We start from the raw sequence: 25,831 nt of genomic DNA on the forward strand, positions 1-25,831 counted from the left end.
CGTCGACGCTCAATATTGGTCAAGATAACTCCAGGAACTTGCACAGCTACCTCTTGTCTCCTTGGAGTATTAACTCAACACTCTGGCCTTTCTAAATTCCCCTTGTATAATTTGTATATATGTGTCACTGAATTCAATGCACTGATCACTTTGTTCACCAACAGTCACGTTTATCACATGTTTTCGTAAAGGTCTACTATCTATTGAAACTTGTGTCATCATGGAATGAAGTAATTCCTGTGTATCGTGATTGTTTTTACTCATATAAAGACTTAAATTTCAGTTGTTTTCAGAGAGGTTTATTTTAATGTGTAATGAGCTGATATAGCCTTCTTTAAAGCAATTTTTCAATACCCAACAGAACCACTTTGTTCTTAATCCCCCACCCCCCCCCCCGCAACAGTGATATTCTACATCAGAGGGTGCTTCTGTGAGCTGTTTAAACTGTGTTTACTAGGGCCTGTGCACTTCGTTTTTTGGCCAGGAGAGGGATTAAAGTTTTATTCAAACAGTATTGTTAGATTTCAAGTTAGTGAGGCCTTTACCTGCAGAAGTCCAAAGTGTGGATTGAGCCTGTCTGTGTCCTAGGAGATTCTGAACAGGAGAACCAGTTTCCAACTCCCTGACCAGCAAACCTTGTCTGAGGTTGCTGGGACCTTATATGGTCTGCTAGTGGTTGGTACATGTGTACACTGATTTGTGGTTGTATCTGGTGTTTGTATTGGATTAGGGTTAGTGTCCTCATTGGTTGGGTATTTGAGGGTTCTGATTGGTTTCTGGGTCTGTGATTCAATCAATGTAGGGTTGGGGCTAGGGTTAGGATTTCTATTGGAAGTAGGGACTAGGGCTTCCTAATTTTTTGGTTGTTGGGAGTAGGGTGGGACTAGGGCTAGGGTTAGACCTTTAATTGGAAGTAGCGATTAGGGCTTCTGGTGTGATTGGTTACTGGACTAGTTGTGGGACTGAGAGTAGGGTTAGGCTTTCTATTGGAAGTAGGGAGTAGGGCTTCCTGTGCCATTGGTTGCTTGGACTTAGGTTGGGACTACTGGTAGGGCTAGGGCCTCTATTGGACGTAGAGATCAGGGTGTTTGAACTGATTGGGTGCTTGGACTATGGCTAGGATTGGCTGTAATGTCCTGGTGTCCTATTTGTTCTACATTTTAGGGCTAGTGTTGTGATTCGATAGTTAGGGATAGGGTTCTTATTGGTTGAAGGGGTCCCCTGATTACTAGGGCTATAAAAGGCCAGGGTCAGGGTGTCTCAGCCCAGGCGTCGAGGCTAAGGGCAGAGAGGACAAGGGCAGTTGCCTGTTTGAGCCTGTTAAGGGCAGAGAGGACAAGGGCAGTTGCCTGTTTGAGCCTGTTCAAGATGGACCAGGGCTAGAGCCAGATCCAGAAATGCTGACCATTTTCCCATTTTGCAATACCCAGCCCACACCATCCACAAGCACAAACTTATGGTACTTATGGATCTATATATTTATCACGTTCTTCTAATTTAGCATTTCCAATCCACTACCCTATTTCTCAGCCTATACTTTGCTCAATATCACTTCTAGCCCAACCGTCTGACTCCTCTCAAACTTCTTTCTACTACTCTTTCCAATGCACTACGCTATCTCTCATCCTGTACATCTATCAACATATCCTCTATATCCACTCTCATTTATCCAAAACCCCATACCACTACTATGATCCCCAAAATAACCCTTTCTAGACTCTCTCCTTCTCTACCCCTCCTTGCATCATCTGAAACCTCTTTTACTATACCGATCCCCTAAAGCAAACCTTTCTAAACTCTTCCCTCTGACTCCTCCCCTCCAAAACTATTTTTTACTCATCCAAAATCCTCCTCCTACTGCAACATTTTTTTTAATTTTTAAATCTTTCACTCTTTTATTCCTCCCCTATACTTTTCAATCAAAATTAATAGACTAACATGTTAACTACTCAAATTCCATATTCAACGATACTAATTCACCACTAATCCTTTATGGGTTCCGGAGTGGCATGCTACTCGCCAGAAAAGCGCTTCAACACCCATCAGGGGTAACAAGTGCTATATGAATGAAAACCTTTCTTCCCCTTTTATCCCTCCACTATCCTTCTCACTCCAAATAACAGAGTAATATCCACCACTGAAATGACTTCATATTTCACCATATTGTATTCACCACTAATCTTTTATGGGCTTCCTGAATAGCGTGCGTAAACACCCCATCAGGGGTAACAAGCGCTATATAAATACAAACCTTTTCCCTATCCTTCTGCTATCATTCCAAATCCAAATAACTGACTAACCTATCCACCACTTAAAATGTACTTGCATGTTTCACTATACTTATTCAACACTAATCCTCTATGGGCCCCGGAGTAAAGTGGTAATCGCCGAAAAAGCACTTCTCCGCCTCGTCAGGGGTAGTAAGCGCTATATAAATGCAATTACAATACAATACAATACCTTCTAATCATTTGGTCTGTTCGACTCTCATTCATGTTGTTTTCACCCATCACAGAAATCAGCAAAGGGCAGTGCGTCAGTCCATTGCAACCATTAGCTATCCTACAATGTGACTGGCATCATTTCGCATGTTCACATGTGCACATCTACTTTAAAAGAATGCTGTTTCACTGACCAGGCTGGTGCACCAATATATTTTCCTTCACCAATACTTTTTATTTTACATTCATTACTTTGATTTTTTTAAATCCTCGTGTATTTAAAATTTGTATTCGGTTTGCGGCAATTCAGACCCAATAGTCCCTTTATTTGTGCAAATAAGAATCATATTTTCCCCATTATGTACATAACTAAAAAGTGTCTCTGCACCTGTACTATGTACACCTGCTAGGAAATACTGCTACGGTTGAGTTAAGACGCTGAAATCTACTTTGGCATCCTGTGCTTGTGCTGGGACCACTTAACTGTGCTGCTTTCGACCCGGGACACGTTTCTTTGCCACCAGACAGTCCCCCCCGCCGCCGCTTATTCCATCTACCAGCAGCCGCAGAGCGGGGGGGACTACACGCCCCAGGAGTCCTTGCGGGGCAGTCCCGCCCACTGACGCTCACTACCGTGCCCAAGGCGCATAGATTACCGGCGCTCCCGGAGTGGAGCGGGAGTCGCTGTAAATCTACTTTGGCATCCTGTGCTTGTGCTGGGACCACTTAGCTGTGCTGCTTTCGACCCGGGACACGTTTTTTTGCCACCAGACAGTCCCCCCCGCCGCCGCTTATTCCCTCTACGAGCGGCCGCAGAGCGGGGGGACTACACGCCCCAGGAGTGCTTGCGGGGCAGTCCCGCCCACTGACGCTCACCACCGCGCCCGAGGCGCATAAATTACTGGTGCTCCCGGAGTGGAGCAGGAGACGCTGTAAATCTACTTTGGCATCCTGTGCTTGTGCTGGGACCACTTAGCTGTGATGCTTTCGACCCGGGACACGCTTCTTTGCCACCAGACAGTCCCCCCGCCGCCCCTTATTCCATCTACGAGCGGCCGCAGAGCGGGGGGACTACACGCCCCAGGAGTCCTTGCGGGGCAGTCCCGCCCACTGACGCTCACCACCGCGCCCGAGGCGAATAAATTTCCGGCACTCCCTCCGCATCGCCGGGCTAAGCCCGGGCAAAGGGCGGGCCCTCTGTGGCCCTCAGAGGCCTACAGAGCCTGGGCTGGGCCACCTTATTTGACTCTGGACTTTGTAAAAAAAGAGCCAGTCCACTATATACGGACACAATAGCCTATTTTGTGACCTTTGCCTAAGGGACTATACACTGGATCGGTGAGTTCCCAAATTTCCAGTCTGACTGTCCCTGTTATTTGGCTAAATATATAAACACTACTTGCAATATGACTACTAAAGTGGTCCCTAAAACTATCATCTCCAAGGGGGGCTCGCTCAAGGGGACAATAGATCACTATTTAACAAAGGTAACAACTGCTCTTGAGCGCGAAATAGTGAGAGCTGAACAACGCCTATCTGAGGAAATTACATCTAACAAACGATCCTCCCTGGTGTTAACCGAATCTTTGCAAAGTCCACCTGTATTAGGGGATGGAAATGAGAATAACAATACCCCATGTATCTCAGTAAATCGAGATTGTGGGCCCATTAGGGTGCTAAGTTGTGAGTTACCCACGGGAAATGCAAGTGCTGAGTCCAATGTACAACTTATTTCGGACGAAAGTCCTTCAAGTACTGTTCTCAGCTCATCAACTAAAGATAATACGCAATCTCCTACTCAAGCTCAGGTTCCACTTGGTAAAAGGAAACGAAAAGGCCCCAAACATAGGGGGAGATTAGCAAAACAACACAAATTGTATTCAAGTCCCCCAACGGTAACAAATAGTCCCCTTATAACACAAAAGGTTTGCCCATCACCACGAGTGCCTGTACCTATTCCATCACCAGACCTACTTGCCCAGATTGAACATCTGGTCAAATCTTTAATATTACCGTTAGTAGAAAGGCTGAAGAGAATAGGGGAAAAGGTGGGGATAATTGAGGAAACCACAAAGGCAAATGCCATACTCATTAAGGAAATGAATGGAAATAAGCAAACTAAGAAGCTAATTGAAACTACAGCGGCCAAAAGTATTGGGCTAGGGAATGCTGCCTAAATCAATCGGCAGCCCTGGAATCATCCCCTTACATACTCAGGACTTAAAATCATCCCAAAATCATAAAACAGCCAGCAATGCTGCATTTGAGGTAGGGCAGATTAAAAAAAAAACATTAACCTAGAAGGGACATGTGGCATTCAGGGTAGGGCAAATAGAAATATCAGCCGCATAGATCTACCTCCGGAGGCGGCACCCTTTGTGACCGTCCTCTCGGGGGTTCCTGAGCTCACAAATGGGAAATCTGAAGGACACCAGGAATTAAAAAAAATAAAGTAGCCTTTTGGTTAAGAAAAAATAGACCTCTCCCACCAAATATTGATGGGAAAATTTTGAATGTCAGAAGGGTTATATGGTTAGGACACATGCCAAAAGATATAGCAGGTGACTTGATTATAGTAAATTTCAGGGACAAACATGTTATCCCTTACCTTCGCACCTGGCAACCCCAAATAGGAGATGGCCCAATGGTAACTTGGGAATTAGGTGATTTTTACCCCAGAGCACCATACTTGTGTTCTGTAAAACCTCAAATAGAAAATAATCACTTTGGTGGCAGTACAGGCCCTGTACCAGGTAGCTATAATATACCAATAAATAATCGGTTTGACTTATTTTCAGGCCTTGATTTTGTGGACTGACTTGCCAGGGATAACGACCCTATTATTATGCACCTCGCACAACAGGATACTGAGTTAAATACGTCGAATATCGAAGATCTTATGCTGTGTGAAGGAGAGTCAGTCATAAATTGTGTATCCCCAATGACTCCAGAGACTTTTAGCAATAGTGAAGGGGAATGTAAAATGAATAATAGTTACGTAAAACCAACCTTGCAGGGAGAACCTGTAACTTCTGGATGTCAGTCTGAAAGGATTAAAATGGTTAATGGCCCAAGGGTTGAGTTATTTGATGGGGCTATTTCCTCCTCGAGTTTCAATAATATTACTGAAAAAAAGGAATAGTGTAACCTTATTTTTTGGAACGTGGCAGGATTAAAAACGAAAATTAAAAACCCTATCTGGGATAATGTAGTGAATAGGTATGACATCCTGGCCTTACAAGAAACCTGGTTAACAGAGCCAGTTCACATAAATGGCTATAAAACTCTGCTAACACCGGCACTGGGGGGAAGACATGGGAGAGCAAAGGGTGGCCTGATTATGCATATTTCTAACCAGCTTAAGTATGAGAGAGTACAGTTACTATCAAAAAGTAGCTTTTACCAGCGGGTAAAGATAAGATGTCAAGAAAGCGGTTAGTTTTATTTTCATTAACTTTTACAATAACATCCCAAATAGCGATATTGTCATTACTTTAAAAACGCTAAGGGAGGACCTAAAACATGAAATTGATACCAATAAAAATGAAGTAACAATTATCTGGGGGGGGGGATTTTAACTGTGTTCTTTGTAAAAGGGGTCAACATGGTATTTGTGGTCTCATGCTTGAACAAGATATTAACCTTACCCACTTTGAACACTCTGTGTATGGGGACCTTTTAAACGAAATACTGTTCACTTATGACTTGGGTTATGCTAATGAAATTGCCCAGATAGTTTCCCCCTTTGTCCCGACATTTATCGGCAGGGGAGCATTGACTGTCATCGATTTTATCATATCCATGAATAGGTATGGCCGTCAAATTAAAAGTTTAAAGACCCTTGATTTGCCACTGAGCGACCATGACCCACTGACACTAGAGATTGAAAACCCATTTGAGGAGTCAGATGGAGAAGGGTCCCCTAGTAAGACGGTTCCAGATGTGATACTCGGTAGGCAAAATGGCTACACACTCAAATGGAGTAAGGTGACCCCAGAAAAATTTGCAAAGAAATTGGTGATGAAATGCCTAGAACGTTTTCTGACCTGTCTGGATGAGCAGACAGACAGTGAGCCTATTATTAAACATTTTAACCATATAGCGTCTGCCATCAGGGATAGCTTATGGGTTGAGTCTAAAAATCGGGTAAAGGGCAATAAGAGATGGTTCGATAATTCATGCACTAAGGCCCTCTCCAATCTTAAAAAGGCACTACATGGGATTCCTAGAGACCCGCTTTTGGTGAGGGATTCAAGAAAAACATATAATAAAGCATTAAAAAATAGGAAAAATGCTATAAAACGGGAGGCCTGGGATACCCTTTGCGAAGCATGATCAACTAAAGATCCATCTGCGTTCTGGAAGGCGATAGACGCCCCCTTTCTGTACGATAAGACTAAAGCTCGCATTGAAATAGGGATTTCTGAGGATGACTGGGTTGACCATTTCTCCGGACTCTACAGCTGCCCACATGGTAAACACCAATCATTGCTTCCTAAAAACAGGGGAAATGGGGCCCAGGATTTGAAACTGTCCGTAACTCTGTAAGAAGTCATGACGAGTCTGAAAGCAACAAAGGGTGGAAAAGCCGCAGGACTAGATGGGATCCCAGCAGACCTGTTCAAAGAAAATAGTGAGATTTGGGGGCCTTTATTGGTACAGCTTTTTAATGCCGCTCTTGCGAGAGGACTAAATGCCTCTTGGTTCACCTCGGTAATTGTCCCGATATTTAAGAAGGGAGATAGGCAAAACTGTGCATGCAACCGTCCCATCTCTCATTTAGATTCGACCATAAAAATCCTTGGTACAATTATTTTAGCAAGACTTTAAAACTGGGCAGAAGAAAATGGGATAATAAGTGACATGCAATACGGCTTTCAGAAGGGAATAGGTTCAGTCGAACAAGGACTAAATTTATTTATTTTACACCAAAAATATACCAGGGTTAAGGGGGAGCACTTATATTTTATGTTTGTCGATCTTACATCGGCATTTGATTGTGTCTCCCATAGCAAACTTTGGGCAGTATTAGAAAGCTTAGGGGTCGAAAAAACTATTATTTGTTTTTTAAGGGATCTATATTCAGGGACCACAGCATCTGTACACTAAGGGAAGGCAGGAGAATGTACAAGATCCTTTGCGATAGGCCGTGGGGTACGCCAGGGGTGCGTCTTGGCCCCCTTTTTATTCTTGATCTATATAAATGGTCTTGAGCACCATCTGCTGCAGGAGTGCAGGGATATGCCCATGGTTGGTAAGAGATCTATCCCTGCACTCTTGTACGCGGATGATGCGGTATTAATGGCTCGGACTCCCCTGGCATTACAGAACCTCACAACATCTTTTAATAATTTTATGTCAAACCTGGATCTAAAAATAAACTGTACAAAAACGTTCTCCATGAACTGTGGCACAGGAGGCAAGCAAAGAAGAAAAAACATTTATATAAATAATATTCCCCTGGATTCCACCCCCACCTTTCCCTACCTAGGTATCCTGTTCCATGAGACTGGCACATGGGCAAGTACGGTAAAAGCAAGAACACTTTTGTTCTCAAAAACAATAATGGCTTTAAAAAAGTTTATTAAAAAAATTGGGAAAAAACCTATCAGGGAAATTGTAACTATTTGTAATGCTACCTGCATATCAGTTGCACTTTATGGTCCAGGTCTCTGGGGATACACCAGTATAAAAACAATCCAAAACGCCGAAAACATGTTTTTGAGACGCATTTTAGCCCTTCCCGAGAGTGTCTCGACTTATATTTGTCATATAGAACGTGGGCAGCCGTATATCACAGACCCAATTAGAATTCAGCCCATCCTTCTATGGCATAGGGTATGGACAACAAATGAGTGTATTTTAAACCGTGCTATTCGTAGCGATGTCTTAAAATTAGAAAAAGTGAGTAGGATCAAGTGGCTTGATTATGTTAAATCTTTCCTGGTTGAAATTGATTGCCACCAATTTTATGATGATCCACTCACAATGGTAAATACACCCAGGAAATTACTGAAAAAACTCTGTATGGAACATCTTCAAGAGAAAAGGTCCCATGAATTAATAAGGTGCTCATGTGATGATTCTTCAGTCCAGTCTGATATTCATGTACTGTTTTTCTGTAAATTTTATACACTGCCTCGCAGGAAACTTATTATCCCCATACTTAAGGAAATGAATTTAAACCGATGTCGCCCAGCGTTTTTAGAACTACAGAGATTAGATACAGTTTTAACCGTTGCAACAGTCCCAGAATTTTTAAAACAAGTATTTATATTTCGGAACTCAATTTGTATGGATGATTTTTAACTGTTTCTATTGCTGTATATTTTTTTAATATGGTAAACTATGTGTGTAATAATTTTTGGTAAATGAAATTTCATGCTGATTGCTTTTATGGTTATTGTCAATTAACCGAATAAAGTAATTTTTGAACTTTGAACTTTGAGTTAAAATTATGTGAAATTATATATTTTTTTAATTTTAATATTTGTTTTGCAATCATATGGTTGCCACACTTGGGTGGTGTCTTTTTTCTTCTGTTTATTTTTGTAGCACATGCAATTGCATTTGCATGTCATATATATATATTTTTATTGACATTAGACTTTTGGGTTCTCCTGTTTTTTTTAAATAATGTATGTATTGTTTTCTGAGTCAATCAGCATTTTTCCTAGGGGTTTGTGTTAAGACTGTTATTGACATGGCATAAAATGTGCATTTTTAAGGAATACTGGTCAACATTTTTAAATCTATAACATTTTAAATGTCCAAATTTAGAAATAGTTCCGGATTATACCATGTTCATAGGGCCAATGGTAGAGAGAGCTGAGAAAAACAAAAATGGTACAGGGCCCATGAACCATATTTGTTGAAGAAGACAACATGTCTTTTTGAGCAATTTGTGTAACCAAACCTGTTCAGACCTTACTGTCCCAGACAGAGGTTGATTTGGGCGCACTTACAGGAAAGTTGAATGTTTCCAAGAAGGGTCATTACCTGCATCACAAATGCACGCTAGTTAAACATTTGTTTATCTTTGATGAGGCCTGATAAGGGGTGGGAGGCATTCTAAATCAGCAGAGAACTGTTCATGTGGTGTTTAATGCAGTGTCCAAGGCCTTAGTTTAATTGAATTAATGGCCCATTTCAGGGTGATAATTACTTTGTGTTCACTTTGACTTAAATGCTCGCTTTCAAGCTCTTTGTTCGTGGCATGAAGGCAGCATGTGTATGGGCGCACAAGCGCGCACCTAAGAGGGAGGGAATATGGCTGGTAGGTGGATTCTTCTTCTATGGGCCGACCATTAAGTAGCCACTTGCCTATTTGGTGATAAGTTTCTAAAGAAAATCCCCCTGTTTTTCTTAAGGTTCATTTCTAGGAAGTTTTCCACTGTGCACTTTGTGAGTTTATTGATCAGTCTTTGCACACTCACTCATGTTTTGCTCATCAGCAATAGGTCATTCGCGTAGAGGACGTTTGATATGATTTTCTGATTATTTGATGTGGGGTAATATGTGGAGTGGGGTGCTGATGTCAGAGGTGAGTAGACTCAATTGCTGTTAATCATTTTGTACTTGAAAATGTACCTTAGTTGTATACTGACTCATGATAACTCTACAGGTCCCTGGGTAATTACGGTATTAAGATGGAAAAATCAATAAATAAAGTTCTAAAAAAATAGAATGTCCAACAATCTTTAAATCATCAATCACTCAATCAATCATAGCATTTGTAAAGCGCACTACTTACCCGTGAGAGTCTCAAGGCACTAGGGGGGGTGGGGGTAGGGCTGCTACTGCTCAAAAAGCCAGGTCTTGAGGAGTCTTCAGAAGGTCAGCAGGTCTTGGGACTGTCGTAGGTGGATGGGGAGGGTGTTCCAGATCTTTGCGGCGAGGTGGGAGAACGATCTGCCACCGGCTGTTGCTCTTCGGATGCGAGGGACTGTGGCGAGGGCAAGGTCAGCGGAGCAGAGTTGGCGGGTGGGGGTGTAGAAACTGAATTAGATCAAGTTCTGGGGGTGCACAGCTCCAAGTTAGAAAATGTAGAAATAAAGATGAAAAATGTAATCATAGGTTGGGTGCTCCTGAAGGTAACGTGTCCGTCCAACACGTCTAAGTCATAGTATTCATATAGTGCAAAAATAAATCTGAATGCATCCCTAGGTAGGGCACACCTTGGGTTCCTCAAATTAATGGACTCCTTTTAGTTTCAACATTTATTGAATATATTCAGTTCATTCAATGATTTGGAATTGTCCTTCATTCCGTAATTAAGTTTTCATTTTCTGAATCAATCATATATGGTTCAAATATGCTTCAAATGTGTGCCAATGCATTTCGGGCAGCTTTGCCCTTCATCGGGGAGCTCTAAAACAAAGGATATAGCTATAAGCATGCTGTACTTTTGCGACACACTTTTGTCTTTTGCGTTGTTTTTTCACTCGACCAATATGGCCGCCACAGTTTTTACATTCTTGAACCTTTTTTATGTCTATGAGGTTCGCGTTAATCCAGCCTATATCTAGCTTCACGTCCGTTTACTTCCTGACACGCCCATCGCGTCGGTTTGCAGACGCCCGATTGTTTTGGATCCTCGTGTAAACGATAATGCAGGATCAGATGCTCCGCCACAAGTTAGTCGGATATACGCTATGCCACCAAGCTGTGTTGAGTCCGTTTTGCAACTATGCTTAACGGTAACTATTCTTCTTTTCTACAGCTAATCTTCAAAGCTGTATCGCCGTTTCGTACTTTTTTTGAATTTTTCGATTACTCTCACGGTTTGTTAAAGCACATGCACTCGTCGATCTCACCATCACTGCACTAATGTTACTCTGATTCACCGCACAGTTGTTTATGTTTAAACTACCATTGATTTCTGTTCTATGAATTGACATATCATGTACAGCATGCTTATAGCTATATCATTTGTTTTAGAGCTCCCCGATGAAGGGCAAAGCTGCCCGAAATGCATTGGAGCACATTTGAAGCATATTTGAACCATATATGATTGATTCAGAAAATGAAAACTTAATTACGGAATGAAGGACAATTCCAAATCATTGAATGAACTGAATATATGCAATAAATGTTGAAACTTCGAAAAATAAAAAGGAATCCATTTATTTGAGGAACCCAAGGTGTGCCCTACCTAGGGTGTAGAAACTGAGTCATCAGTTGAGGTACGCTGGTCCGGTGTTGTGGAGTGCCTTGTGAGCGTGGGTGAGGAGCTTGAAGGTTATCCTCTTGTTGACAGGGAGCCAGTGCAGGTTTCTCAGGTGGGGTGTGATGTGGCTGCGGCGAGGGATGTCGAGGATCAGGCGTGCAGAGGCGTTCTGGATGCGTTGAAGTCGTTTCAGGAGTTTGTCTGAGGCTCCTGCGTAGAGGGCGTTTCCATAGTCCAGCCTGCTGCTGACGAGCGCCTGGATGACCATTCTTCTTGTTTCGGTGGGGATCCACTTGTAGATCTTGCGGAGCATGTGGAGGGTGTTGAAGCAGGAGGAGGAGACGGCATTCACCTGCTTTGTCATGGAGAGGGTGGATGACCCCTAGGTTAGGTGTGTGGTCGGTGGGTGTTGGAGCTGTTCCCCCTGCGGGTGGCCACCAGGAGTCATCCCAGGCCAAGGGGGTGGAGCCGAGGATGAGGACCTCCGCCATGTCCGAGTTCAGCTTCAGACGGCGTTTTTTCATCCACTCGGCGATGGCTTTCATTCCTTCCTAAAAGTTGGTTTTGGCGGAGTGGAGGTTTGGTGGGGGAGAGGATCAGCTGGGTGTCATCGGCGTAAGAGATGATGTTGAGGTTGTGCAGTCGGGCGACGTGGGCGAGCGGTGCCATGTAGATGTTAAACAGCGTTGGGCTGAGGGATGAGCACTGGGGTACGCCGCAGATGATCTCGGTGGCTTTGGAGCGGAAGGGGGAGGCGGACCCTCTGTGGTCTGCCGGAGAGGAAGGAGGTGGTCCAGTCCAGTGCTTTCTCTTGGATCCCGGCGTCGTGGAGGCGTGTGTGTAGAGTGCAGTGGCAGACCGTGTCGAAGGTGGCTGACAGGTCCAGGAGGATGAGGGCAGCGGTTTCTCCGTTGCCCAGCAGGGTCCTTATGTTGTCGGTGGCGGCGATGAGGGCAGTTTAGGTGCTGTGGTTGCTGCGGAACCTGGACTGGGACGGGTCCAGGATGCTGTTCTCCTTGAGGTAATGGTCAGTTGTTTGTTGACAGTCTTCTCGATGACTTTCGCCAGAAACGGAAGCAGGGAGATAGACCGCAAGTTCTTCAGGTCCTTGGGGTCTGCCTTGTTTTTTTTTAGTAGGGAGTTGATCTCGGCGTGCTTCCAACTCTCCGGGAAGGTTGCTGTCTCAAAGGAAATGCTGATGGCTTTCCGGAGATGGGGTGCGATGTCGGTGCTGGCTTTGTTGAATATGTGGTGTGGGCAAGGGTTTGACGGAGATCCGAGTGGATGGTGTTCATGATTTTGATGGTGTCGTCGTCGTTTATGTTGGTCCAGGAGAGCAGACGGTCGGTGCAGATGGTGGTCCTGGGGGCGGAGGTCTCAGTGGTTGTAGGAGTGGTCGTGGTGTTGAAGCTGTCATGGATGTCTGCGATCTTGCAATGGAAGAAGGTGGCCAGCGAGTCGCACAGGTCTTGCAAGGGTGGGATGTCGTTGGTGTTGGAGCTGGGGTGGAGAGTTCCTTCACGATGTTGAAGAGCTCTTTGCTGTTGTGTGCGTTGTTGTCTAGGCGGTCTTTGAAGGAGGCCCTTTAGGTGGTTCAGATGAGGTGTTGGTGTCTGCTGCGGGTGGCGTTCTTGTGGGCTGAGCAGCTGTCCGGTGTTCGTTCGCGGAGCCAGTTCTTCTTTAGCTTTCAGCAGGTTTGCTTGGAGGCCTGAAGGTCTTCAGTGAACCAGCTGGCTTTCTTGTTGGTGTGGCTTTTGGAGGGTTTCTTGAACGGGTGAGGGTGTTGGCGCAGTCGTCGATCCACTGTCTGAGGTTGCGGGCGGCGGTGTCCGGGCTAGTGGGGTTGGTGGGGGGGCTTTGGGCGAGGGTGGTGGTTAGCTGGTCTTTGGTGACTTTGCTCCAGCAGCGCCAAGGGATCTGTTGGGTGGGGTGGTGCGTAGTGGGTTTCCGGAAGGTGAAGTGGATGCAGCGATGATCGGTCCAGTGGAGTTCATGGTGTGCCTGAAGGAGACGTGGGGGCTTGCAGAGAAGATGAGATCAAGCGTGTGTCCTAGGAGTGGGTGGGCGTTGTGATGATTTGTCTGAGTCTGAGGTTGGCGAGATTGTCGATCAGGCTGGTGGAGTTGGTGCCGCTTTTGTTCTCAAGGTGAAAGTTCAGTTCCCCGAGGAGGATGTAGTCCGTGGAGGCGAGGGTGTGTATGCTAATGAAGTCGGCGATGGAGTCGCTGAACTGTTGTCGGGGTCCGGGGGGTCTGTAGAGGAGGGTTCCTCTGAGGGTGGGGTTGGGGTCGGTGTGGATCTGGAAGTGCAGGTGTTCGGCGCCGCTCAGGGTGTGGTCGGTGTTTGTTGAGACTTTGAGAGTGTTCCTGTGGATGATGGCAATTCCTCCTCCTACTCCGTTGGTGCGGTCCCTGCGGGTGATCTTGTAACCTTCCGGGATGGTGATGGCGATGTTGGGTGCCGAGGAGGGGTTCAGCCAGATCTCCGTCAGGAAGGCGACGTCTGGGGCGGTTGAGTCGAGCAGGTCCCAGAGTTTTGCGCGTTTGCGGGTGGAGCAGGTGTTGAGGAGGATGCATCTGAGGTGGTTGGGTTCTTTCCTGATTGCTGGATTGCCGGGCCAGATGCTGGTGAAGCTGCCATTTCGGCAGTAGAAGGATCCTTGGGTGCGCTTCAGGGCGACCAGGCAGCAGGTGCGTAATCGGCCGGCGTTGAGTGCGCGGAGGGTGCTGGAGTCGTAGCGGAGACGGGCATCGTGGTGTTCGCTGGGGCCAGGTGTTCTGGTACTGAGTGGGGTCCAGGTGCGGACGGGCCAGATGGGCTTGCCTTAAGGCGCCTTCGGCTTGCTAGCGGCGCGGGCGCCATAAGAAGGGGAGGTGGGAGGGAGGAGCAGCTGGGAGGCGGGAGGGAGCGGATAAATGGGAGCGGGGGCAGGGCCACAGGGGACGCAGCAGCAGGAAAGCGGGATCGGCGGAGGGTCCTGAAGGAAAAAAGAGGGGCACTGCAGAGACAGGGGAATTATATTCCTTATTAGCGATTCGGTAAATACCGATTCGGTAATAAGGAATACCTTCCCATTCATTCCTATGGGCCTGGAGGCCCATAGGAAGGAATGGGAAACCATTCACTATTACCGATTAGCTAATAGCGGGAGCATATTCAAGGGTGGCAGGGTGTCACATTGACACCCTGTTGCACCCCTGAATCGTGCATGTGTGCACATGTGGCACACATACATGCCCTAAGGGCATATGTGTCTGCCACATGCAACTTTGAAAAAAGCAAATATTTGCTTTTTTAAAGGTATTAGGTATTTACCACCAACTTGTAGTTAGTGGTAAATAACAAATCCTTAAAACAAAAATGCACTCACTTAAGTGCTACCTACATAGGTTTTAAGGATTCGGTAATTTACAGATTCCTTATTTTAAAGAATCGGTATTTTACTGATTCCTTAATATAAGGAATCGGTAAATTACTGAATCCTTATTTACAGCCTCCTACACTAGGAAGGGCTAAATACCGGTCGGTAATGGGAAATTCACCGATTTTCAGCCGTTACCGACCGGTATTTCGCTACCTACATCTGGCCCCAAATGAATCAATGTTGACTTATTCCGCTTCTAATGACCATGCACCTTAAGTAAGATTCTTTTCAGTGCACGAGTCTCTATTCCTGTAGTGTAAGCCACGGAGATAATAGTCCCTTATGATGCACAGTTAGGGTTTTATCTAAAAATAAATAGCAGCATTTAGCTTGGTAGAGATAGAGCGAAGAGTAGACATGTCACTCCGCGGAAGGCGTTTCATTACTTGAAACGCTAATCAGTTTAGTAAATGATGAACCCGGGCATTGCAAGTGTCTTCGAAGCACTGCTCTTACGTACATTGAGATGTGCTTCCATCTCCTTTGGCTGAAGAGAGAAACTTGAATCTACTGTAAAAACGTGAATGCTCAAAGGTGGTTAGTGCCTTCCTGCCTAGGATAGGCATAGAAGAAATACTTCTGTAACATACACGTGCACCAGTGGGAGTGCTGGGAACTAGGAGCATGTTTACAATACAGTCCTCGTGAATCAATATGCAGATGTCAGGGACAGGTAGGCAGAGGGTGACACTGTAGAATGCAAATTTCCCAATACATGAGCAGGCCAATACAGGCAGCATTGATTCAGGGAGGGTGATGCACTTACTATAGCAGGCAGGCTTAGCAGTGGCATTCTGGGGCTTATTTACAAGGCCCTTGCAAGGCTTGTAAATCTGCCCCTATGTTTTTTGGTATTCATTGAACACGCCACAAATATGCCACAGAACTATTATTAGCTGTACCAGACCTGCATAGATTCGTTTATAAAGTTGATAGCACTTAGTTAATAATTGGGATATTTTAGCTCACATAGAAAAGCTGTGAAAATCTTAAATTCAATGTCTGTGAAAGTACCATGCCTTAATAATGTACCTGCTATTATTGGAAGCGCCCCACATTTTTCTTGGTGCAATGTAGGGTAAGGTGGAAGGTGTGTGTGCATTAATGTACTGATATTTGTATCGTTTCAATGTGATTCTTTAATTTGTAGCACATAAAGGAAGCAACTCTTTTCTAGCCCATCACGCTTTTCTATATGTTCTTGACTAGTGCAAAATGCAATTTATCTCACCCTTTTATTTAGTTTATTTAACCAAATGCTCTGAAACCTGCATTGCATAAAACACTACTTTAATTTTATAATGTCACACTAAATTAGCTTTTCAATTTATACCAGATTAGATAATTTACTGCATTGAGAGGTTTGGTGCCATATGTGTAATTTAATAAGCACTTGAGGAAGAACAGCATTTTCTAACATCAAGCCAAGAAAGGTACCAAAACTACATCCATGAACATTTTAATTGGAATCCTCTAACTGGTTTTCGGTCAAAACGTTTTAGAACAAACACACTTAAATGTGTTCACTTTTGGATCGATGTACAGCACAACACAGCACATAAAATTGACAGACATTGAAGCAACTTGAAGTTAAAATGTATAAATAAATAGATTACACTGACACAAAGTTAGCTTGCCATAACTTCAAGCCCAAATTATCTCGAACTCAAACCCCAGCACCACGAATTTCTACAGCAGTAATCTTAATGTCCAGCTAAAGTTTACATCCAATGGCATTGAGATGAAAACAATTATATAATGCCATCCTGAAACAATGTACCCCTTTAAACTGGGACAAGAGTTTGGACAGAGAATTATCCCAGCCCCAAGATAAACCAAGTGCATTTTTTGGAGGGGTATCACAAGTAACTTTTCGATGTTAAGGTAAGCAGGTAGTAAGCAGCTGATTAGATCAATGCTGTAGATAATCTCAGTGTTAAAATTTAAACTGGAGATATTTGTGTTGTCTCACTTCTGACCTACAACCTTAGATTGGAGGTTTTTTGTTTGTCACGGCTGCTCCAAAAGAACCCACCTTACTTTGAACTTCCCACGGCTTAGTGATTGCAGACAGATCACAGCCTGTCATCATCATTGCCCTATAAGAAATGCAAAATACGTTATTAGGATTTAGACTAGTAAATGTATGACTTCCTGGGTCAAGGACTATCAATGCATGCACTTCTTACATTATAACTTCTTTTTTTGTTGGGTCAACTGTAATGTATCGTATAGCTTCTTCTTCTGTTTGCATTTTTTCTGTTGCATCCACTATCTTTTGGAACATCGTCCTCTTCCTGTAAAACAAAAGTAAATAATTTACACTTGCAAAAAAAGGGTTCAAGTTATAACGCACATTGGGGCATATTACCAACAACTAGCGATAATTATCGCTATGTTGGTTTAGCGGGGATATTTTTATCGCCGAGCTACGGAACCTTGCTTGTGGAGAAGTGTGACTCAATGGTTAGAGCGGCAGACCCTGATGCAGAGGTCTGGCCCAGGACCAGGGTTCAATTCCCCGCCTCGGCGGGTCTTGGGCTCAAAATTCCACGGACCTGATAATTCTCGCCTCGGTGCCTAGTCTAATCATGGAGTCCCAGTCTGCAACTCTGGGCAATAGCTTGCTTAATCTCCACAACGGCCCCCACAACGCTTAGGATGCCTGGCCTCCACCTTGGGGGTACCCAGGAGTGGACGCCTCACAGGGAAAGCCAGGATGGGTTCAGCAGCGGTATTCGTACAAGCGCCTTGAGACCCTTGCGGGTGAGTAGTGCGCTATACAAATATCAATTTACATTTACATTATCAAGGTTTATCTCCTAAGCGACAAAAATCGGCAGAAATGCATGAATATCGCTGAGAAGTCAGCGATATTCATGCATTACCGAGCTAATGCTCTTAGCCATGTTATCCACCTACCATTGGATAACATGGCTAAGAACTGCTCAGGGGCAGGTGTTAGCTTTTGGAGATATTCGCGCTTAGCGCGAATATCTCCAAAAGTTGGTAATAGGAGATAGCGATGTTAGCGACTGTTTCCAGTCGCTAACACCTTGGCACGCCCACTTTGCATGTCATTAGTGATAAATATCACTGACATGCAGAGCGGGGCCCAAGATGGTCGCTATCCCCTACTAGCTGTCGCTAACTGGTGTTAGCGACAGCTAGGTAATAGGGAGATAATTGTATCTCCGCTTTCTTGGCTTTTAAAGCCAAAAAAACGGAGATAAACCCCCTTGATAATATGCCCTAATGAGGTGGAATAAAACTTCCCCCATTTTATGCGAAAAACTATTCAAACATAATGAAAAAATAAAACATTTATAAAGATATTTAGTTTTCTCCCCAAATGCTTATAATTATTTCTCCGCACACGTTTATGAAAAGTTAACTAAATGTTCTACAGTGAATTTGTTTGTTTCTTACAACAAAGGAAGAAAACTCTGAGGCCTTGTACAAAGTTTTCCAAACACCTATAAGTATATACTGGGAGTAAATGTGGCATTCAATAAGAAATACATGGAGCGATCATAGTGTGCCTGTTCTGTGCTTAGGCATGCAGAGGAAAGCCACCAGCACATACCCCCTTTTTTTTAAAAATAAAGTTAAAAAGGCAAAGTGCACCCTCAAAAGCTATACAGAGTGTGTTTAAAAGATTGCTTCATCGGCTTATGGTTCAAACTGTGTTATGAAATTGTATGTAGCACTTGTGTTTGGCTAGGAAAACAGTGATTTATGTAAGGGTGTGAAAATCAAGGTATTAAGTGGCTTACCCAGAGGATTAAAACCTGGACCTGCAAAGTGTGGATTGAGCCGGGTTGCCTCCAAGGATATTCTGGTCTTCAGGGGCAGCTTCCCTGCCCCCAGGCTATTAGCCAGTGCCTTCCTGCTTTGCCCTCTAGCTCCCAAGCAGCCCAGAGCCATCCCCCTCTCACACTTGCACATGCCCTTTAAGGTCTGTGCAGGGAACCCCAAGACAGGCACCTTCAGCATGTAGCCCCACCCTCTTGTGCCCTAAATAGCCAGTGAACAAACAACAAAGAAGATGGGAAGAACACAGACTTGTGCTGGTAATTTCTGAAACTTTAAAACTGCTGTTTATCTGCTCATAATTGTTTAAATAGAAATCTTGGTTTCTGTTCAATTTGTAGTGTGAAAACTGCTGTTCTTTCCTCCTGTGACTGTTTGAAGTTGCGTCCTGGTTTCCTGTGAACTGTGCTTAGGCCTACAGGGGTAAGTCCCGAGCCACCCCCCCCCCCCCCAGCACCTCCCAGTTTTTTAATTTATTATTTAAAAATGCAAAGTGGTCTGATGATTGGTTCTTGAGGCTAGGTTTTCTATTGGGCTTAGGGCATAGGGTTCTGATTGGTTGCTAGGACTAGAGTTGTGATTGGTTGTAAGGACCTGGTCTCCTATCGGTCCTAGGGCTTAGGGCTAGTGTTCTCATTAGTTAGGGTTAGGGCTAGGCCTCCCATTGGAAAGCGTTACCTGATCACCAGGGCTATTTAAGCTTAAGGCTCAGGGTGGGCCTGGGCGTCGAGGCTAAGGGTGGAGAGGAAAAAGGCAGTTACCTGTTTGGGCCTGTTCAGGACAGGTCAGGCCTAGTGCCAGAAGTCCTGTCCTTTTTTCCATTCACCAGCACCAACCTTAACCCATCCACATACATATTAACACAATCACAGCAAATGCAGTTTATTAATGTACGACAGACAAACCTTAACCACATTTCATTGTCTGGAAAATCCCTACTAAACCCCATAACCCATACACATACACTCTTCCACCCCACCTGCGACGCAATGGCACCTTCACTCTCCCACAAAACACCACTCTGGCCTATACAACTAACAAATCCACACATCACCAACACAACACAAAGCCACATTATACATAACTTTAATCCCTCCAAACACACACTGTCTGTTCATACAAAGCACCAGCTCTACCCTCTACTTGCTCCTAACAGCCCCATTTCTGTCAGCACCAAACCTATACTCGGCCCGTCATCATTTAATCCAGAAACACCATACTCTTTTACTAAAATCACACAATGAAACAATCCCCACACCCCACTCCACCACACATTCCAGCTATCAAATCTAACACAAACGCTCATAACATACACTCTTTTCCAAAACACACCACCCCTTTACCCTTCAACTTCCACTCACCTATAATACTTCACATACAAATTCTTCACAGGAAACCACTACATCAACATCTCCTCTCACTACTCCACAAAAACAATACATAACACACAGATGAGCACAACAAAATAATACTATCCATCACAAACTAAAAATACACCCACTCCCAGCCTCCTGACTACACAAATAATACACATCCTAAACTATCTTTACTGCCAACCTTTTTCTCTTCCCCCACACCTAAAACAAACACAGCAACAACAATTTTCATTGAAATGCCTCTTATCATTGCGTATTCCAGAGCCTTACAGCGTGACCCACATGCTGCACCACCACCCTATCTCATACACCTTCCACCTTAAACAGACCCAAACAACCTCTCTGCCTTCGTTTCCAGCTGTATAAAAGAAACGCTACATGCATTGAATGTCATGAGGTGTTATTGCCACTTTCGCCTTTGCAACTGTGAGACTTCCTCTCCTGAATCTACCAATATTGATCTCAGCCTGGGTCTTAATGGAATCCAGCCAGGCATCCATTAACGACATCTGAGCCCCATATTCCTCCTAGTAAATGAGAGCTCCTTTATGGCAGCTTCGAGGAGTTATTCTCCATGAAACTGACCTGATCCAGAGGCTTCATAGCCACTTTCCATGCCTCACTTCTTTTAGAAGTCTGGTGAGTGTATCTCCTGGGCTCACCCTAATCATATTACATGCACATCCAAAATGCATGTTCTTCTTGTTATAAGAGCCAATGCAGAACAGCTGCTGACCTAACACAAGAAGGTGGGCAAAAAAATTATGGGTTAGAATGCTACGATGAGCGATTGCCAGTGATTAGACTTATTGCAAGCATTCTTCCCATTGCCTTTTGTGTGTCCGGCAAACACAAGAAAAGTCAGAGCTGGTGCCTACACCGCGATGTCCACAGAACATTCCTCACGCTGCAGAGTTGACAATGAATCACTGATCGATGTAACAGAGCTCAACCCAATTGTTATGCTGTTCCTCTCCTCAGCTCTCTCTTCTGCCATCCCCTACCAGTTATAAGTCACACTAAGGCACTAATATGCTTGGTGACCCAATATCCCTTTGTATGGTAGTGTATTAGAAAGAGGTGAGTACTCTTTCTTCCAGGTGTAGCTGTGGATAGGCCTCAGTTCTCAACTGTGGCAGACCTCAATAAATTGATTCCTTAGAGCAACACGTTCAGGCTTAGGAGCACATCTTTCAAAATTCAGGCCAGGTAGGTACAGCTGCTTCCCAACCTGTAATGACATCCTAGTGTCTTGACACTACCTAAAGTGGGCCTGGCTTGACAGGTAAAAGATCCCACACCAGAGTTCAAGAGATTGGTGGCCATCCTGGAGCTTGGCTGCCCCGACTAATCACTTTCAAAGACAGTTGACAGTAAAGACTCCCTGCACCAGAAAACCCAAATTTTCCAGCATCCCCATTTCTTTATTTAAAATAAATGAAGGCTAGGATATTTGTAAAATAATCAAATACCTCATAAGAGGTAAACCTCAAAGCGTCTGTGTCTTCTACACTTAAATATTTCTTATTTGGTCACCAATCCCTCCACTGGTGCAACTCACACCTTCCCTGCCATTAAACGTCAGCCCAAGACTGGAGATGACCCCCTTGTGTCTTTACCAGTGTCTATAAACGATTCATCTGTTACCATCCCTTCTGAAAGTATGTGTGAACATTGTGCTTAACGTTCTCTCTATTGCTAATAATTCTTCAACACAACAATATGCAGCAGTAGTTAAGGTTAAGGTTAAGCAACCTTTTAGGAGTTTGTTTGTCCTACCCTGCCCACTTTGTCTGCACTGTCTTCAATGCCAAGCTCCAGTTGTACCTTTACAAATATCAGATTAACAATGTCCAGAGAAACAAAACATACAGATAGTAAAGTTGGATATTAAAAACACAGATGCCAATAGATCTTTCCTAAAAGACTTCCTCTCATTTTTATCCAAATGCAGTTTTTTTTATTTTTATTTTTTAAATCTTTTTGTTAACAAAGTCGAAAGAAAAAGCATTAGGTGACATATGGTGCTTCCACAGTTGCCATATATACATTTCCGTACTACAAAATGATACATACAGAATAACATTCAGGGATCACAGGGACTCCAACACTACTGTTACATCTCGAACATCTGGAGGAACGCAGATATCCCCCCGGTAGCTATTCCAGGCTCCCCAAACCTTTCCCCACTTCCCGGGGCAGCCCCTAGCAACATAAACCAACCTTTCTCTATACATGCACCAATCTAGGTCCTCCATCCACTTCCCGATCTGGGGCGTTTGACTGGCACCCCACAACTGAGCAATGTTATGCTTAGCAATCATACAAGCCAGAGTCACCCACTGCTTCCCATATGTGCTCAGGTCCTTAGGTTCCCAAACATTCAGGACACATCGTCGGGTCTCCAGCGCTATCTCCACCCCCAACACCTCTCGGATCCTGTCGTGGATTTTAACCCAATAGTCCTGTACTTCAGCGCAATGCCACAAAATATGCATGAATGTTCTGGTCTCCCCGCACCCCCTCCGGCACTCCCCACTCTCTGCCGGACCCATGTGCACCAGCCGAGGCCCCGTGGTGTTTGACCGGTGGAGAATCTTCAATTGCACCAGCCTAAGTCTCATTTGGATGGCCACTACCTTCGAGAGCAGACTGCCTCCCTCCAGTCCTCATCATCCAATTCCAAGCCATCAGCGCCCCACTGTTCCCTAATGGTCACCAGCAGATCCCCCATATTGTTAATACGTTTTTTATATATTAACAAAATAGTCTTTTCAGGAAGATGACCGTCCAATACCCGGTCCTCCAAGGGGGAGGCCTCCGGGGGTGTAGTGTCTCTGGGGATATGTGCAAGTAGGGCATGTCTGGCCTGGAGGTATCGAAAACTCTCGCTCTCCTGTAGATTATACCATTCCTGGAGGGCGTCGAACGCAAGGATCTCGTCCTTCCCCCAAATGTCCTTTATCTGCGAGATCCCAATAAGATCCCATTTGTCAAAGCCTTTAGTTTTCCACAGGCTGCCCAACCTCCGAATTCCACAGCGGGGTCGCAAGAGTGAGTTTTCCATCCCACTTAAGATGTCGAGTAGCCGCATGCCACACTTGTACAGCGTGGGCCGACGGTCCGACAAGGGGAAATCGGCCGGCCCTGGTGTACAGAGCCCTTGTGAAGTCTCCCCCCTCCCCCCCCCATAAACCGCGTGGTTTACCGCCTCTAAGTGGGAGGCCCAGTAGTACTTCCGCAGGTACGGCAAGCCGATCCCTCTGTCATACCAGGGGAGAGTAAGCTTGGAGAAGGCTAGGCGAGGTCTGCCCTCCCAAAGAAGCTGCCGTTGGAGGGACTCGATTTCTTTAAAATAGGAGGAAGGCACCGGGTCCATTGCGCTTTGAAGCGCGTATAAAAATCGAGGGAGGGCCATCATCTTAAATAGCACCGCCCGACCCAGAAGGGAGAGCGGCAACGTCCTCTACATCGCCACATCCTTCCAAAGTCTGGCCAATGGGGGCCCAGATTTTATTGTACCTCAATTTCGGGTCCATTGTCACATAGATGCCCAGATAGCGGAATCCCACTGGCTCAATTTGTAGTGGGTAGGAACTCGGAATAATCGGGGGATCTCCGCTAAGGACATAAAGCACTGACTTCGACCAGTAAATGGCGAAGCCAGAGTATCTCCCAAATATGGCCAGGACATCAAGAAAACTAATCAGAGAGTCCCTAGGAGTGGTGAGGTAAAGCAAAATATATTGCGCGTACAGCAAGATCTTATCCTCCCATTCTGGTGTCCAACGCAGCCCTCTAATGGATCGGTCCCAACGGACCCACGCCGCCAACGGCTCAAGTGCCAGGGCAAAAAGTAGTGGGGACAAAGGACACTCCTGGTGTGTACCTCTACTCAGAGAGAAGTCAACGGATCTACGGTTATTTACCACAACTCTGGCAAGGGGACCCGCATACAAGAGACGGACCCAATTTATAAACTTGTGGCCAATGCCCATCTTCCCCAGGACTGCAAATAGGTAGGGCCACTTGACCCTGTCAAAGGCCATAGTTGTGTCCAATGACGCCAGGACCGCCGGCTCGTGTATCTTTGAGGCACTGCCTAGAATCCCATGCCACCTTTGTAAATTAAGGGCTGTCTTCCAACGCGTCATGAAACCCGACTGATCCGGGTGGACCAGGGTGGTAATGACTTTGGCTAGTCTAGTCGCCAGTAACTTCGCTAGCACCTTAGGCTCAGCATTAAGTAGCGAAATCGGCCGATCAGAGGAGCACAGTGTTTCGGGCTTTCCATCTTTATGAATAATGACAATATTCGCTACTCGCTGATCGTATGAGAGCTAACCCTTCTCTTTACTCTCGTCAAACATGGAACGGAGAAACAGGGCTAACCTATTTGCATTTAGTTTATATAACTCTATGGGGATTCCATTCGGGCCCGATGCCCTCCCAGAGTGGACACCCCTAATAGCCTGCGCTACTTCGTCATTCGTGAGAGGGGAATCTAGGTATTTCCCGTCTTCCTCTGACAGCGAAGGCATATGGATGTCGTGTATCATAGCCACACTATCTGCCTCCGTATAAATTCCTGCAGACGTGTACACTGTGCTGTAATAAACCTAGAACTCTTCTGTGATCATTTGCGGGTCTGTCATCCTGCCTGAGTCACCCTTCTGCAACTCTGGCACCAACCTCGATGCCTACTCCCCTTTCTCCAGCCACGCAATCAATTTCCCTGCTTTGTCGCCGTGTTCATAGATTCTGCTCTGGGTGTCAGCATGCTGTGCTTTGGCCCTGTCTCTAGCCAGGCTCTTATATTCGTCCTGGAGGAGTTTCAATCGGTGCATTCCTTCAACGGTCACATCTCTGGATACCGCCATCTCCATATTAGTCAACTCTGCCTCCACTCTGTCTACGAGCACTGCCTAGAATCCCATGCAACCTTTGTAAATTAAGGGCTGTCTTCCGACGCGGCATAAAGCCCGACTGATCTGGGAGGACCAGGGTGGTAATGACTTTGGCTAGTCTAGTCGCCAGTAACTTCGCTAGCACCTTAGGCTCAGCGTTAAGTAGCGAAATAGGCCGATAAGAGGAGCACAGTGTTTTGGGCTTTCCATCTTTATGAATAATGACAATATTCGCTACTCGCTGATCGTATGAGAGCTGACCTTTCTCTTTACTCTTGTCAAACATGGCACGGACAAACAGGGCTAACCTATTTGCATTTAGTTTATATAACTCTATGGGGATTCCATTCGGGCCCGAGGCCCTCCCGGAGTAGACACCCCTAATAGCCTGCGCTACTTCGTCATTCGTGAGAGGGGAATCTAGGTATTTCCTGTCTTCCTCCGACAGCGAAGGCATTTGGATGTCGTGTATCATAGCCACACTATCTGCCTCCGTATAAATTCCTGCAGACGTGTACACTGTGCTGTAATAAACCGAGAACTCTTCTGCGATCATTTGCGGGTCTGTCATCCTGCCTGAGTCACCCTTCTGCAACTCTGGCACCAACCTCGATGCCTACTCCCCTTTCTCCAGCCACGCAATCAATTTCCCTGCTTTGTCGCCGTGTTCATAGATCCTGCTCTGGATGTCAGCATGCTCT

General features: G+C 45.1%; 1 protein-coding gene across 1 annotated transcript in view; it reads right to left on the reverse strand.

Moving 5' to 3' along the window:
- PDE6C (phosphodiesterase 6C) overlaps window positions 1-25,831 on the reverse strand; it is a 420,959-nt gene that overhangs the window by 39,013 nt on the left and 356,115 nt on the right. The window contains exons 17-18 of the mRNA XM_086922484.1: window positions 17,224-17,331; window positions 17,070-17,133 (exon numbers count right to left, since the gene is read on the reverse strand). Coding sequence (XP_086778610.1) covers window positions 17,070-17,133; window positions 17,224-17,331 — 172 coding nt within the window. The remainder of the gene's footprint in view (window positions 1-17,069; window positions 17,134-17,223; window positions 17,332-25,831) is intronic.

Source organism: Lissotriton vulgaris, chromosome 5 (genome assembly GCF_964263255.1).
Source record: "Lissotriton vulgaris chromosome 5, aLisVul1.2, whole genome shotgun sequence".
NCBI lineage: Eukaryota > Metazoa > Chordata > Amphibia > Caudata > Salamandridae > Lissotriton > Lissotriton vulgaris.